The sequence below is a fragment of the Cynocephalus volans genome, chromosome 3, assembly GCF_027409185.1.
Source record: "Cynocephalus volans isolate mCynVol1 chromosome 3, mCynVol1.pri, whole genome shotgun sequence".
NCBI classification, from domain to species: Eukaryota; Metazoa; Chordata; class Mammalia; order Dermoptera; family Cynocephalidae; genus Cynocephalus; species Cynocephalus volans.
In genome coordinates this window covers 157,184,799-157,201,278 of record NC_084462.1, presented here as the reverse complement: position 1 = coordinate 157,201,278, position 16,480 = coordinate 157,184,799, and the positions used below count along the sequence as shown (strand labels likewise).

Below are 16,480 nucleotides of genomic sequence, written 5' to 3'. Positions count from 1 at the left end.
GGAAGCATGGAAAGGGCTTAGTGAAGCTCATGCACTGGCAAGCAGGCAACCGAGGTTACTTGCCTGCTCTGACATTCAGGCAGGTCTGCCAGGGCAGATGCAGCCAGAGGACTCTGGGATAAGCCTTTTCTAGGTGTCAGATTTGAGGCTAGCCACCCATCCTAACATTTAAGAACATTGAGATCTGCCTCCCAGAGCTAGACCTGAGAGGATGCTGCTTGTGCTTGTTGGGGGGAGGCAGGCACACCACACCCAGACTCTGACCTGGATGTCTGTGTGACCCCAAGGCAGAGGGGTAATCACCACCACCCACGCTCTTTGATCCTGGGCTGCCCAGGAGAAGGAAATCCCAGGGACATCCCATCAGCTGTCCATGAACAGCTGCAAGTGAGCAGGGCAGCCCTGCCCCAGGCTCAGGGATGGGGGTGGCTAAGCTTAGATGAACAGCTCTTGGGAACCTGTCGGTTCAAAGGCTGCTGCCCAGCATCCAAGCCTGAATGGCCCCCAATGCCAGTGGCTGGTGTGAGAGGACTGGGCTGACAATCGCTTAAGCATCTCCCCTGGAGGACAGAGACTAATCCTTTCATCTCTGTGCTGCCCACTGTCTTCCCTCTCCACCCTTCCCTCCTCCTTCCTTACTAGCTGGATAATCTCATTTATGCCACTGGCTTCTGCAATCACGCAACCGGCAGAGATCTGCAGCAAGATCCACTAGCTTTGCTCACTTGCTTATACCCACCTACCTGCTGGCTGTTCCCACCTGGGGTCGCTGACTGTATCCCTTATTTCATTGAAGGGACAACTGGCCACCTTGCCCCAAGTAAGACCCTGAGGGTGGCATCCTGATTCTTCCCTCTCTCCTCCTAAGATCCTTTTCATCCTGCTTCCTTGCCATTTCCTCCTTCCTTCCCTGCAGCCACAGCCCTGGCTTGCACACTCATCACCCCGCGCCTCCACCGTAATGCACTGGCCTCCTGTCTCCACACCCCTTTCCAGTGGATTCTCCACATCACCCCTGGAGGGATATAAAAACTTTCCTAGACAAAACCCCTCAGTGGCTCTCTGGTCCATCATGGCACACTGAACACACATGTCTACAGGTCTTCCCAAAAGCCCACTAAATGTCAGCACAGGAGTGGGAACTGTATCAGTCAATGGAGGAAGGACAGACAAACCTAAGTAGCTAAAGGAAGGGATCCCGATAAGAAATAAGCCATGTGTACCACAGAAGCTCAGAAAGCCTCAGGCACTGAAGACTCAAAGTACAGCAGAACAAAGTGTGAGGCTGGGACTGAAAACACAACTTGCTGGAAGTCTGTATCCCATTCCACGTGGCCGCCAAGTGTCCCTCCCCAACCTGTACAAGAGGAAGCTGACTTAATCTTAGAGAATATGAAAAGTGACCTTCTGGACTCAGGGACCCTAGGCTCATCTGAGGGCAGACGGGAAGCTGAGGCTGAAAACAGAAAGGATGAATATTGCACACGAACAGTGAGACCACTCAGCCCCACTCTCTAAGCCCACTCCCAGAATTCCAGCAGCCACATGTACACCCCCACAACACAGGTATTGATATGATTCTTCTCTAGAGAAACTAAGCATCAGAGAAAAGACCAGCAGATAAAACTTTTTTTTTTTTGGCGGCTGGCCCATACGTGGAAACTGCTTTTTTCCCTCTTTTCTGTTTTTGGCAGCTGGCTGGTATATGGAACGAACCCTGGATCTTGGTGTTACCTGGCCCAAGCTCTAACCAACTGAACTAACCAGCCAGACCCAGCAGATAGAGATAAACAAACAGAACGCCCCTTCCCCTCTGTCTGAGCTCTTCCCCACACCTCTCCCCCACCCCACAGAGAGAGAGAGAGAGAGAGAGAGAGAGAGAGAGCGCGTTTCCAATAAGCTCTTTATCCCTGTTTGCATTTAAGACAGCCACAGATTGGGTTGGCCAGTTACCTCAGTTGGTTAGAGCGTGCTGTTATGAGAGCCACAAAGGCTTCAACAAGAAAAAACAAACCAAAATGAACAGGAGGGAAAAAAGTATGAGGGAGAAAACCAGGACAAAGTGAGAAGCATAAACAAAAGCCTCAAAAAGCAATAATCAGTACTGAATCGAGAAAAGAAAAAACACTGTGTCATGAAACAAGAACAGCACACAATACAAAGTAAGCAGAAAATGGAGCTTGTAGAAATTAAAAAATACAAAAGCCACAAAAATTCAAAAGAAGAGCTGAGGAGCTACTCCAGAAGAGAACAAAAATCAAAGAAATGGGCAACAGGCTTCAAAAGGTGTTAAGAATTAGGAGATTAGTCCTGGAAGTCCAACATGAAGTCATTAGGGGTTTTGAAAGAGAAAACTATAAAGAAAAAGTTTATGATAAATTTGAGTTATCCCAAAGAGAAGAAAGAAGGGAGGGAGGGAGGAAAAAAAGGAGAGAAAGAGGAGAGGAATGAAAATTTCTAAGACCTGAAGAATATGAGAGTTTGCAGGCGAAAGGGGCTGCTGAGAGCCCAGAAGAATGAATGAAAAAAGACTTGGACAAAATCATAAAGGTGGGGCCGGCCCGTGGCTCACTCGGGAGAGTACGGTGCTGATAACACCAAGGCCCCGGGTTCGGATCCCATATACAGATGGCCGGTTCGCTCGCTGGCTGAGCGTGGTGCTGACAACACCAAGTCAAGGGTTAAGATCCCCTTACCGGTCATCTTTGAAAAAAAAAAAAAAAAAAATCATAAAGGTGGAGAACAGATCAGTGGCCACCAGGGGTCAGGGAGAGGCGGGGAAAGAAAAGTGGCTGTGGCTATAAGAGGGCAGCACCAGGAATCCCGCATGATGGAACTGTTCTGTACCTTGACTGTGGTGGGAATGCACATGGGGACAAAATTGCATGGAACCCCCCCCCCAACAAATGAGTATGCAAGGACCCAGAAAACCTGAATAAAGTTGGTAGATTGTATCAATGTGAATTTGAACTTCCTGGTTGTGATGCTGTACAATAGCTATTCAAGATGTTACTGAAACAACACACTGTACCCCACAAATATGTACAAGCAAATGTTAAAATTAAAAAAAACAAAAAGATGTAACCATTTGGGGAAACAGCCTGAAGGGTATATATAAGGTCTCTGTATTACTTCTTAAAACTGCATGTGACTCTACAATTATCTCAAGACAAAAAGGTAAGAAAATAAGATAATAAAAAGACCTACGATGCACAACACAGACTTTTATCATAAAACTTCCATCACGGGAGACAAAGGAAGAACCCTAAAAACTTCCAGATAGTAAACAAGTCAAATACAAAGTATCCAGAATAAGGTTGGGCACCATATCTAAAACTCTAAGAAAAAAAGCCCCTATGTGCACCGCACACCTCCTACACATACTTGCTGCTCTTTTTTTCTAGTGAGCACTGATCACCTGACTTCATTTATTTATCTTGTTTTTTGTTTGCTTTGTTCGCTGCAATTCCCCCAGCACAGTGTCTGGAAAAGAGTAAGGCCTCAAAAATGCATTTTCTTTTTGTCTTCCAAGGAGTTTTTTTGTTTATTCCTTTTTTGCAGAAATTGACAAGTTGATGCTAAAATGTATACGGAAATGTGAAGGACCTAGAATAGCTAAAGGTGAATATGCATAATCAATAAAAATAAAATAAAATAAAATAAAATAAAATAAATAAAATAAACTTCTGAACTCGGGGGGGGGGTAAGAAAATTGTTTCTTAAAATATGCATTTTCTAATTATTTAACTAGACTTCTGTACCAAAGCAAGATATGAATCTAATATGAGGGTTGAAAGGATGGAATAAAGACATTTACACACATACGAGGTATCAACAATTGCACCTGTCCTGCACCTTTCCAGCGTGCTCATGGAGTAAGTGCTCCCCCACCCCCAAAAAAGGGAATGAACCAAAAAAAAGAAGGTAGAATCCAGAAAACACGGGAATAGTGAAGGACATGTCAAGAAGGAATTAGCAACAGGAAACTAGATTTAACCAAAAATGGTGATTGAAACATATTGGGACCATGGGAAGATGAAAAGTGTGTGTACGTGTGTGAGTGTTGGGATGGATTGTGTAATTGGAGCTAACACTTCCTCTTCCATAACAGAAAGTCAAGAAATAACATCAATACTGCTAAGTCAGTAAATATAGCTGTAAAATCATAATATTAGTAACTAAGTAGATAAATGCTAAAAAAAAGAATCTTTTAAATGTTAACTCTGGATTGGGGTTGGGGAGAATGGGTAGGGTAGAGGACTGTTATCTTTCGTCATAACATTTATATTTCTATTTTATGAGTACTCTTTAAACTATGCACACACGTTATTTTGATAAGAGTTAAAAATTAATTTAAAATGTAAATTTAAGAAATTCTCCAACTGCTCCCCACTGTGTGGAAAATGAAATCTAAAGTCCAGGGCAAAGCCTACCAGGCCCTTTAGGATCTGGCCACTTACCACCAGTGCACCCTAACCTGCCCCCACCTAGGTGTCCCAGTTTGTAGGCTCCAGTAACCCTGAACTACCAGTAAGTAGTTCATGGATCCCCTGGAGCCCCTGAGACCTCTCATACCTCCCTCTACCTGGAACTCTTTGATTCATCCTCCTGGCACTCTTCCACATCCCTGGAACCTCGGCTCTCACATGCCCTTCTCCGTGACACCTTCTTCCCTCCGTCCCAGGTGGGCTTACATGCTCCTTCCCACCACCCCATCCAGTGCTTCATAATCAGGGTTTTGCATGTTGTCCCCCTTTCTGAACTGTGTGTTATTAGGTTATTAGGGATAGATTGTTATGTCTGCCATTTTTGTGTTTCAAGTACAGTGCCTGGCACCTGACTAATACCTGTTGAATGAATGATGGATACAAATGCATTGAAAGCAGGAACCGCACCCAGAGAGTCATAGAATTCCACAACAGTGACCTTCCAGTTACCAAATGCAATTGTCTTCTCCTGGTCTTTCCTGAAGCAGCAGACACCCATCCTTCCCCCCGACCCCCGCCCCACATTAAAACAGAATAACGTTAGATTTCATCTCCCCTCTCACTGTAGGGACTCTTGCAACACCTCTGACCACTTCCACATGTATTTCATCCACTCTAAGATGCTTTGGATAGGGCTGGCAGTTAGCTCAGTTTTTGTTTAAAGCATGGTGCTGATAACACCAAGGTCAAGGGTTTGGATCCCCATACCAGACAGCTACCAAAATAAATAAATAAATAAGATGCTTTGGATGGTAAGATGCCCCATTATTTTATGTACTACCGAGAAAGAAAAAAAGAATCTGCCAATTAAACTATGACTGTGCTTTCTATCAATAGCATCTTCATTTTTTTCTTATTTTAAATTTGTTTATGGGGCCCCCTGTGGCTCACTTGGGAGAGTGTGGTCCTGATAATACCAAGGCCAAGGGTTCAGATCCCCATATATGGATGGCCGGTTAGCTCACTTGGGAGAGCCTGGTGCTAACAACACCAGGTCAAGGGTTAAGATCCCCTTACCATTCATCAAATAAATAAATAAATAAAGTTGTTGAGACGTAGATATGATCACATAGCATTCTTATGCATACATGAAAAAGAAAATATAAGAAAAATAAATTGGTTAAGATATTGCCAAAACGTCTCCTCTGTTAAAGAGTCTGACTCTTCTGAATCATTTTTTATCAGTCATCGTGTTTTTATGTTTTTCCACAGAATTGTCTGTCCTCTTTGCTAACAAAGGAAGTGATAATGCCCTTTCTTAAGAGTGTGTCCATTGCTGTCTCAGGCCACTGGTCCCCATGTCACAAGTTTTGATGTGCATGTGTGGGCAGTTACGACCATCACAGAGCCATCACCTGGCCGACAGTAAATGTGACACGCAGCGTAATGCTGAGATGTAACATGAGGGAAACGTGCATGTTATGACGGTTCTCAGCCTCCGTTCAAGTCAAGGCTCCTCCTACTTCCCTTCGGTTCACCAAGGTCCCTCCTCCCCTGCCCCCTCCCCTCAAGAGCTTTCCTCAGAACAGCTGATCTCCCAAAGGGCAGGGCGTGTTAAATCAGATTGCTGGACCCTGACCCCATGGTCTCAGATTCCGTAAGCCTGGGGTGGGGCCCAAAATTTGCATTTCTAAAGAGCTCCCAGTGATGCCTAGACTGTTGGCCTGGGGGCAACAATTTGAGAACCACTGCCGAGATCTCATTAGACCCCAAACCCCACTCCAGGGCTCTAGGTGCTGACTTCCAACTCTCCAGGGTCTCCGTAAACCAATCAGATCAAACTCAACACCCATCCAAAACTTTATCTCATGCTCCTTCCCACCTCTTCAAGCAACTGGCTCAGTGTTTCACAACCAGGGTTTTGCATGTTGTCCCCCCTTCTGAACTGTATGCTTATTAGCAATGGATTGTTACGTCTTTCCTTTTCTATATTTCAAATATGATGTCTGGCCCCTGACTAATATCTGTTGAATGGATAATGAATGCAAATGCATTCTAAGTCCCCCCCTCAATGGCCTCGCCACCTCCCTAGTAGCCTAAATTAGAAATCTAAGTGCCTTCCTTCCCTCAGTCTCCATAATCCAGTCACTATATACTTTTAATTCTAAATCTACTTTTGAAAGTTCCTCAAGCCTAACCTCTCCTTTTAGCCCTTCTGTCACTGGATACTCCTAACTGAACTATTAAGTAGACCTCTTAACTGGACTGTTAAAATCACCTCCTGGGGCTGGCCCATGGCTCACTTGGGAGAGCACGGTGCTGATAACACCAAGGCCATGGGTTCGGATCCTATATAGGGATGGCCGGTTCACCCACTGGCTGAGCATGGTGCTGACAACACCAAGCCAAGGGTTAAGATCCCCTTACCCGTCATCTTTGAAAAAAAAAAAAAAATCACCTCCTAACCGGTGTCCCTGTGCCTACATTCTCGGGCTTCCAAATCATCATTCCTATCAGTACCAGAATTATCTTACTAAAAGATCTCATTAATTCCCTGCACAAAAACCTTCAATGGTTTCCTGTTGCTAAGCATAAATAACAAAATTGTTTGTTTTGTGGTTATCATATTTCAGACACTAAGTTACACACTTTACATGCATATCTTATTTAATTTTTGCAGTAATGCTCTAGAGACAGGAACTATTTATTAGCCCCATTTTAATGATGATAAGAAAATTAAGGTTCAGAAAAACTGAGTCACCTGCCCAAGGTGATACAACTAAAGAATTTTAAAGTTGGGATTCTAAGCCAGGTTAAATAGCCCTCAAATCTGAACAATTATCGCTTACTGTTCCTTACACACCCTGCGAAGCCCTTTGTAAAGCAGTCCCACGCTGCTTTTCCAGCCCATCCCCCCCACTGGCCCTACTCTCCTGGGTAGAGAACACTCAATTCCTGTGGGCCCTCCTTGTTGTTCTTTCTGCTGAGCATGTTTACTTTCCACTCCTGCCTAAGTGCCCCTTCCTCTGGGAAGCCCTCCCTGCCCTCCTCTGGACTCGGTGTCACTTGAGTCACAGACTGCCCACATTCTGCTTGCACCCTGACCGTGTCTCTGGAAAGAATTATGATTTGTTTTTCTCATAATTCCCCCAGTGCCCTGTACATAGGTAACGTTTCTTGGGTTTAACTGACTCTTTTTGTATAGATGGGAAAACTGAGGCCAGAAGACCTAAGTCCCTGCCCAAGGTCAGCTGGCTGGTGGGTCAGTGGGCTGGGACCAGCACCCCCCTCCTGACTCCTACCCGCTCCTGGGCTTTGTTTCCACACCACTGTCTTGTGTCCCCCGAGACACCCCCAGCGGTGTTCTCTATGACAAAAGGCCTGGAGGCAGTCCAAGGCAGAATAACCCATCAATCATCCCTCTGTCCCTCGCCTTGGGGATTTTCTTTCCAAGCCTTCAAGAGGGCCTCAGGTGAACGGAAACACTTGCTCTTTCTTGTTTTAAGTCACAGACCCTAGGAACTGCTCGAAAGGCCTCACAGTGACCTGGGAAGTTGGCCATGTGCCTTGGGAACTCAGGGAGGGGCACAGACTGGCTCTACCCTCCGCACAGCCATGTATCATGTATCTGTCAATAGCTTCCCTTCCACCTGGAAGAAAAGCCAAGTGCGGCACTCACCATGGCCCCTAGACTCTGCCCAAGCTCTCCAGCCCCATCTCCTTCCACTTGGCCTTCTCTCAGCCAGCCACACTGGCCCTCCTTCTGGGTCCTGAAACACATTCGCTGGTTCCTCTGCCTAGAATGCTGGTCCCAGGATTCCTTCACGGGTGTGAACTTTGACAGTTCACACACTGGCTGGTTAGCTCAATCGGTAGAGTGTTGTGCTGATAACACCAAGGTCAAGAGCTCAGATCCCATACAGGCCAGCAGCCCCCCCCAAAAAGCTCCCTTATAGCATGGGCTTCCCTAATCTTCCATCTGAATTAGACCCCTCTCTCACTCTCTGGTCATCATCACTGTTTTGCCTTCACAGCACCTGTCTCAGTCTGTCACTTTGATTCTTTATTTATCATATTTATTGTCTGCTTTCCCTCCTAGAATGCAAGACCACCAGGGTAGGGGCCACAGCTCTTATCTATCCCCAGCTCCTAGCACAATGGTTGGTGCTTAATAAATATTCAGAGAACTGAACAACTACTTCATAAGCCCAAATGTAAGGCAGAGGTATTCCCCAATATTGTCCTTTAGAAAAGAGGAAGTTGCTTAATATTTGAGTCTTTATAAGATCTCATATTAGAGATGCTATATGTCAATCACTTGGTACTAAATAACAAACTACCATTTGGGAAGACACATTGCCCTAAGACCTCAGTTAATTCTAGTCACTCAAGCGAATCAGTAACAAAGGGAGTAAAGAAATTTAACACAAATTTAGTTATTCCCAGGAATATGATCTTACAGTTACAAACGTTAGGTGTCAAAAGTTGTGTAGTACCTGATACATTGTGGAAATCATGATTGTAAATTGACACAAATAAAAACAACTGTCCTGATGGTCTAGAGTGTACTTACGGCTTAAAAAAATTTTTAAGGGACAGTAGCACATACATACTCATAAAATCTCAACTAGGATGGAACTGAAGACAGTGTACTCTGAAATACTGCATTAAAATGACTCAAAAAGTAGCTCTAGAGAAGATAGAGACAGTTTTATCAAAGATTCATATGAAAAATCTGATAACTCTTGCTTTGCAAGTGTAACTTAACTAAAATTGATAAATTGTTATAAGCAGACATTTGATTATTTTATCTGGATCCCTAAAAGGTTATCTATGCAAACTGGCCAGACTTCTTTGGTTTGTCCTCATTGGGAAAATGGGGGATCACTTTGTTTGGGATTGCCTTGCCTTCAGGCACGTTGAAAACATCCTATGTGTCTTCCTGAGAGGTTGTGGGGTTAAGTGAAAATTAAGGCAAATGTAACCCTTAGGAGCTTGTAATCTTCTTGAGGTATCAGACACGCACTGGCAATAACCACACAGTGTGATGAGGGCTGGTGTGTGATGGGGAGGATTTATAGAAGCATCCAGGAAGGGTGTTACCTATGTCAAATGAGAGAAGGGAGTCAGAGAGGGCTTCCTGGAAGAAATGCCAGCTAACTTGAGAGCTAACAGACAAAAGTAGGGGCTGGAGGTTGGGAGATGGGAGTACAGAGAGAAGAGTATGTGCAAAATCTAGAAATTGAAAGCTTGTGACAAATTCTGGAAACTAGAAACTAGAGCGGTCAAGCTGACCTGTAGCATGCAAGGGAGAGTGGTATGAGATGTGGGGCAATCCCAGAGGGCATCCTTGGTCATGTTCTAGAGCTTCGATCCTACCCACAAGCAAGACAGTAGAATGACATGGTCAGATGTGTGTTCAGCGAGGTCTCTCCGGCAGACTGGGGAAGGGGTGAGCCTGACAATAGAACAACAGTTAGGAAGCTTCTGTGGTCAGTGGTGGCATGGACTGGAACGGGGGCATGGAGAGATGCTGCTTAGTCAGGAGCTATGGGAGGAGGGAGAATGAACAGGACTTTGCTGGGATGTTAGTCTGGGGTGGGGGGTGGGCACTAGGGCAGGAACAGGTTTAAGGAGCAGGCCTACGTTTCTGGCTTAAACACTGGAGGGGTGATGCAGGCACTCAACTGGGAACCCAAGAAAAAATGTTTGACAGGAGAGACAGAGCTTCCATTTAGCACATGGTGTGTTTTGGGTGCCTCTGGGACATCCAAGTGGAAACGTTCATTGGATGTTAAAGGAACCAGAACCTGTGGAAGAGGTTGAGGGCAAGAGTTATGCAATTCAGAGACAACTGAAGCCATGGGCATGAGAAGGAAGATACTGGGCACAGAAGGTGGGTCAAGAACTGACAGGAGGAAGAGGGGGGAGGACACTGGAAGCTGAGCATTGAGGGGATTTTTTGTTTTTTAAGACCGGAGACACTAGAGGTATTTAAATGCTGATGAAAGGGAGGAAGGAGACTAGAAAGTGAGAAGGTAAAGACAAAGGGGAGGAGATAAGGGGGTGGAGGGTCTCTGGGAAGAGGGGAGGAGAAAGGATCCAAAGCCTGAGAGGCGGGCCGAGCCTAGGGTGGGAGATATCTCTCCCAGCAGTGCGTGAGTGACAATAAAGAACTGTGGAATCAGCAAACAAAGAAACCACAGATACGGGAGAGAGTGGGTAGGTTTGGCAGGTTTGGCGGCAACAAGTTGAGGAAGTTCCCCATGGCAGAGCTTCTAGTTTCTCAATGAAATAGGAGGCAGAGCCATTGCTGAGAGTGAGACGGGGTGACAAGGTCAAGGTTTGGAAGTACAGCTTTGAAAAAGCCCCCTGATTGTTCCCCAAGAGACCACCCCATTGCTTTGGTACTCACTACTGTGAGGTCAGCATCACAGAACCTGTCACTCAGCCCTAAGACTCGGAAGCCTGACTTTGCCAGCCACAGAAAGAGGCTCCATCTCAGGGGTGGGCTCCCATTGCCCAGCTTCAGGAGCCTGATGTATACGCCCAGCAATGCCAGCGCAATGCAAGGACAGAACAAACACAAGGAGAAATTGATCTGTCTGCCTAACCAGCAATTCACTCCTTGCAGAAGACCTACAGGGAACTACACCATCATCAGAAGGATATTAATCAGATAAACTGAATGTTTAATCGCATCAGACTGTCCCTAGGCTAAGATTCCCTTCTCTTGGGAGTGGTACCTTTGCCTAAGTCTCTCTTCTTTTCTGTGCCTGCAGGGCTGGCCGATCCTCTTGGATGGGCACATTTTTTTTTTTTTTTAGCTATGCTAGTAAATTCAGTCAGGTTGAGGTCTATCTCCCTGGCCCTGGAGCCATTTTACCCCTTCAGAAAGGTGCCTTTGTCTATCTCTTAGCTCATCTAGTCTCAGTGAATAGGGCCACAGCCCCCAGCACAAACAACAAATTCCCTTTCACAGCACAGAATTGGGCAAAGTTGGAATAAACACTTACCATGCACTACTAGGGGTTGATTGTAAGCCTCAGAGAGCAGGGGGACTGAATGTGCCTTGTTCAATGCTGTAGCACAAAGGGGTGCAAACTTTCTCTGTAAAGGGCCAGGTCTCTCCTGCAACTACTCAACTCGGCTGTTGTAGCTCCAAAGCAGCCAGACAATATGTAAATGAACAGGTGTGGCTGTGTTTCAACACAACTTGATTTACAAAAACCAGTGGCCGGCCTGCAGGGGGACCTCAGTTTACTCCCTCTTCCCCTCCCCACCCTCAATGTGCTAGCACCTAGCACAGCCGAGCACATGGTGAGTGCTCAATATTTGTAGAAGGACTGACTGAGGACTTTCTCTCTATCATGACTTCCTTGTTTCTGCAAAATTCCTTCCCATACTGGTATAAACACTGGATTGAGCAGACATGCGATCTAAGGTTAGCATTATTTTCAGAGTTTTCCAAGTGTGTACACACAGTTGCGAATGGATCACTCCATTACTAAAGGCTTCCACCCAAGTTACTGGACTTTTTAAAAATGGCCTGATTCTGGATCCCCACACCAGCCAGCCACCAAAAAAAAAAAAAAAAAAAAGGCCTAAATATTCTCCTTAATTGGGTAGCTGCTTAGAAGACTGTACTCTGGTTGGAGCCTAGTGTCTTGCCTGCAGACTCATGGGCACTAAGCCTTAGACTCCAACTTCTTGGGGACAAGAACTATGTTTTCTTCTCTCCTGTTTCCCTCCGTATGTTACTCAGAGTAGGGGCTCAGTAAATACTCGTTCAGCTCTCAGCTTGTCTCTGTTTGTCCAATCATAGGTCATTTTTCCCCTCTATACTTTTTCTATTTTTCCAAATTTTCTACAATTATTCATTTAGAAACAACAAAATTGAAATCTTTGTTAGAACAAAACCAGAGAGTTAATAAAATAACCAGAGCAATCTGTCAACCTCAGAGTTTACTTTTCCCTGTTCTGGATATAAGCCTCTTTCTGGTTGTAAATATAAAACTCTTCTTATGATAAAGGGAAGAGACAGGAGCAGTTCAATTCTGACTCCATAAATGCCGCTGTTTGTCTTTTGACTTCTACGAAGAGATCATTATCCTATTCGTGGTAGCAAATAATTAAGACTATTTACAAATCTCTCATGTAAACTCACTTGCTGAGAATATCTCAGCCACCTGGGCCTCTGCTGAGGGTGCAGTAATATACATACACCAACCTCTGCTTACAGAAAATCTGATCCAGAATTCTCCAGCCCATTAAGAGCAATGTGGAGAGAAGAATATGATTGCCTCCTAAAGAGCAATTTTTCAAAAACTGACCTCAAAGAGTCTAAAATAATGACTATCTCACTAACATTAGTTCTGAATTTGGAAGGAAAACGCTGCTGTATCAGTTACTTAAATGGGTTTACACATTTCATGTTTGTCAAATATCTGGTGATTTGTGTGAAAACCATTCGACTGGAGGTTCTCACCACTGGCCGAGGCAGGAGACTTAAAATCAAGATGCAGTGCTTTTCAAACAGAGAGATCCCAGGGCCTTCCCATAAATCTGGAAAAGACCAGGATGCATTCATTTTTATATCCCAGAGGCCAGCACCGTGTTCAGAGGTGCTCAACAAATATTTGCTGGACAAAGTTGGTGATATGGCTCCCTCTGGGATGGGTAAGGGAACTAAGGTTTGAGGGTTTAGGAACACTCACTTTACTGTTTGTATTCTCAGAATTTTACCATGGTTTTTTTTTTAAAGGTCCATTTAAAAAATATCATTTATAAGGGGCAGCCTGTGGCTCACCTGGGAGAGCGTGGTGCTGACAACACCAAGTCAAGGATTAAGATCCCCTTACCAGTCATGTTTAAAAATATATATATATCATTTAGAATTAAAACAGCTAAAATAATCTAAACCCTATTAGATCAAAATAATAATTATACTGTTATATTTAAGTATATGTAGATTATGAAAGCTGTTCCGTAAGATAAAACTATATGTCGTTCTAGTAATAATGGTCTTAAGGGATATTGTTAAAGTGAAAATAATAATTGCAAACATGTAGTTAGCACTTACTAGGTGCTAGGGAATATTCTAAGTGTTTTATATATATATTAAATCACTAATCTTAACAGCTCTATGAGAGGTAGCAAAGATAACTCACTTTACAGATGAAAAAACTGAAGCACAGAGAGAAAATGAGGCAGCCTATCTAAGGTCCTGTAAGGTAATGAATGGAACTGTCTGACCCAGGAGCCTGGGTGGTCAGCCAATGCACCACACCATTTCGACTAATACAGAATGGGAAACATGCCCAGTCCTAAGCTCTCCATTGGTATAATAAGTAGACTGTCATCTGAAGAAATTTAAACAAATAAACATCTGTTGAATGAATGAACAGAATCATCCTGGGGAAGCTCAGCTGGCGTCTTCCAAAAGGGATTTGGGGGAAGGGGAAAGGGAGGACATCCTTGGGACAGCCAGGCAGGACCCTGCATGAAGGATCTGATTTGGGGCAGGACAGGTGTCCCCTGGGTTATCTCCAGTCTCGTTTGCAGTTTCTGTCCCAGTGGGATGGAATAGGCTCATCTCAATTACCTGCGTGGGCAGGGATTTTTGTCTATCCTGCCACCAGCAGCTAGAACAATACTTGGCACTTAGTAGGTGCTCAATAGATACTTTACTGAGTGAATCACAGAAAGTGCTCTGTCCGTGGCCTGCTGCAGTAAGAATCATGGCTGTCATGTGCTGAGAAGTCTGTCTGTGCCATGAACTTGGTAACAGCCCTGTGAGGGCAGACACACTGTTATTCCCCACTTACCTACGGGTGACTTTGCAGAGGCACCCACCAGGGCTCTTGCACACCTTTATCAAAATGATTCACTCTAGTGCCCGTAGATAGAAGCAGCCACTACCATTGCCATCAGAACATGACTCACCTGATATGCAAATGCATTGAAAAAAAAGCCTAAAAGACAGACCACACTGGGATCTGCACAGGCCTGAGTCTTTTACAATGAGAAAATATTCACATCTTAAAAAAGGTAATAAAGTGGGCAACTCTTTATATATCAATAGGTCTGGAATCGCAGGGCAAACGATGCTATTTTTGTCTCCCAAAACAAGTTTTCTTTTTTTATTTAAAGATGACCAGTAAGGGGATCTGAACCCGTGGCCTTGGGTGTTGTCAGCACCACACTCTCCCAAGTGAGCCACGGGCTGGCCCTCCCAAAACAAGTTTCCTGAGGGTCACACATCTAAACAGTGTCCTCATGCTGGTGGGAGGCACCCACGGTTTGGCACTGGGGTGGACTTTCTTAGGGTTTTCCGGGGTGTCCTCTGGGGGGTGCATATCATTTCAACAAGAGTCTTGCCGTGAACTCCCTTGTCCAGAATCCCAGAATGAGAAACCCCGAGTTTTAGCAAAAGGGCCCTTCCCAACCTCCGCTCCGACGGCGCCCAGCCCCGGCAGCTCCGGGCACGCCCGGGGGTCTCCCGCTGGACCCGCCCCCGCGCCCGGGCCCCGCGCCACCCCGCACGCACCTTGGATGGTCCTCTTGAAGAAGGCCTTGCAGGCCTCGCAGGAGGCCACGCCGTAGTGGTAGCCGGAGGCAATGTCCCCGCACACGAGGCACAGGCGCTTGGGGATGGCGTTGAGCATGTACTCGCACTTGATGGCCGAGTCCTCCATGATGCCGCTGGCACAGTCCTCGTAGCCCTTGCGGCACGGCGTGCCCCCCAGCCCCGCGCCCGCGAACACAGGCGGCGAGTCCAGACCGCTGGCGTGGGTGCCCAGGGCCAGGCCGAAGCCGCCGCTGGCGTCGGACGAGCCACTGGGGCTGTGGTGGCTGAGGGCATCGATGCCCGAGGACGGGCTGGAAGGCTCGGTCTTGATGAAGGAGCCGCAGCTGGAGCCCAGGTGGCGGTCGTCGGCGGACATCCTGCTCAGCAGCCTGCGGACACAGAGCGCGCGAAGTCAGCTCGGCGCGGCGGGCGGGCGGGGCGGGGCGGGCGGGGCTCCGCGCCAGGCCCCGCCGGGACTAGAGCACGCTCGGAGGTCATCGGGGGCACAGCCCCCGGCGAGTCCCTGGCGTTCCCAGCGCCTTCGGAGTCCTGAAACAAACTAGCTTTTGAGCAGTGAACTTCAGCTTCCATGCCCCGGTCTTTGCGAATTGCTGACTTGTGGGTGACACAAGATGGTAACCGTTCTATTTGGCCCTCCTTCCTGCACAGCAATAACACTCATACCTGGTGGCTACAATGTAACAGTCCTGGAGCGCCAAGCCCGGGCCCAGGCACTCTAGGTACAGTGAGACTGTAGGCCACTTCACGGTATCCTTCACCAGTGCCCTGATGATGGCCCCACAGGGGGATCAGGTAAACCCAAGCTCGGAGCTTCCCTCTGTACCCTGCCATCACCAAGACTGGGACCGGAGGTACCTGGCCAGGGCAAGGGGGCAGCCTGTGGCAGAGGCACCAGACAAACTGGCTGCCCTCTGGTCCAGGCTTGGGAACTGAAGGTGCATCTGGAAGGCGGCTCCCAGGCCCCCTCTCTCATCTCCGTGCCTAGCCCCGGAGCAGGCCGGCTTCCGCCCAGCCCACCCGCCTCCCAAGAGACTGTGCTTCCATCGGAAGCAGGAGGGATCTTCCAACCCCAACCCTGCACACCAACCTCTAGGCCTCCCTGCCTACCCATAAAGTTGAGGAGCACTACCAATATGGCAGGATCACTGAGCGGGATAACAGAATGCTTCCTGCAACCAAAAGCCCCTCCTCCCAGAACCATGCTGGGAGGAGGAGAGGTTTGGCAAGGGTGTGACCCTCCCACCCCCAGTTCCTGGCATGAAGGGAGGAGACCTCTGCCTCTCTCAGCATACACAAGAAAAGCAGCTGAGCTCACAGCAGGGAGATGAAGGTGTGTGTTCAGGGAGACCCAGCTGCAGACCACGCTCCAGCGAGGGTTGGGATCCGAGCCAGGTGGCCTGGGTCGGGATCCGCCTGTCCCTGTGTTGGCCTCAACATGTTGCCTTATTCCCTTGGCTTCCTG

General features: G+C 46.7%; 1 protein-coding gene across 1 annotated transcript in view; it reads right to left on the bottom strand.

Moving 5' to 3' along the window:
- The window catches only part of ESRRB (estrogen related receptor beta), a 162,737-nt gene that overhangs the window by 33,901 nt on the left and 112,356 nt on the right, over positions 1 to 16,480 (bottom strand). The window contains exon 2 of the mRNA XM_063090650.1: positions 14,977 to 15,386. Coding sequence (XP_062946720.1) covers positions 14,977 to 15,386 — 410 coding nt within the window. The remainder of the gene's footprint in view (positions 1 to 14,976; positions 15,387 to 16,480) is intronic.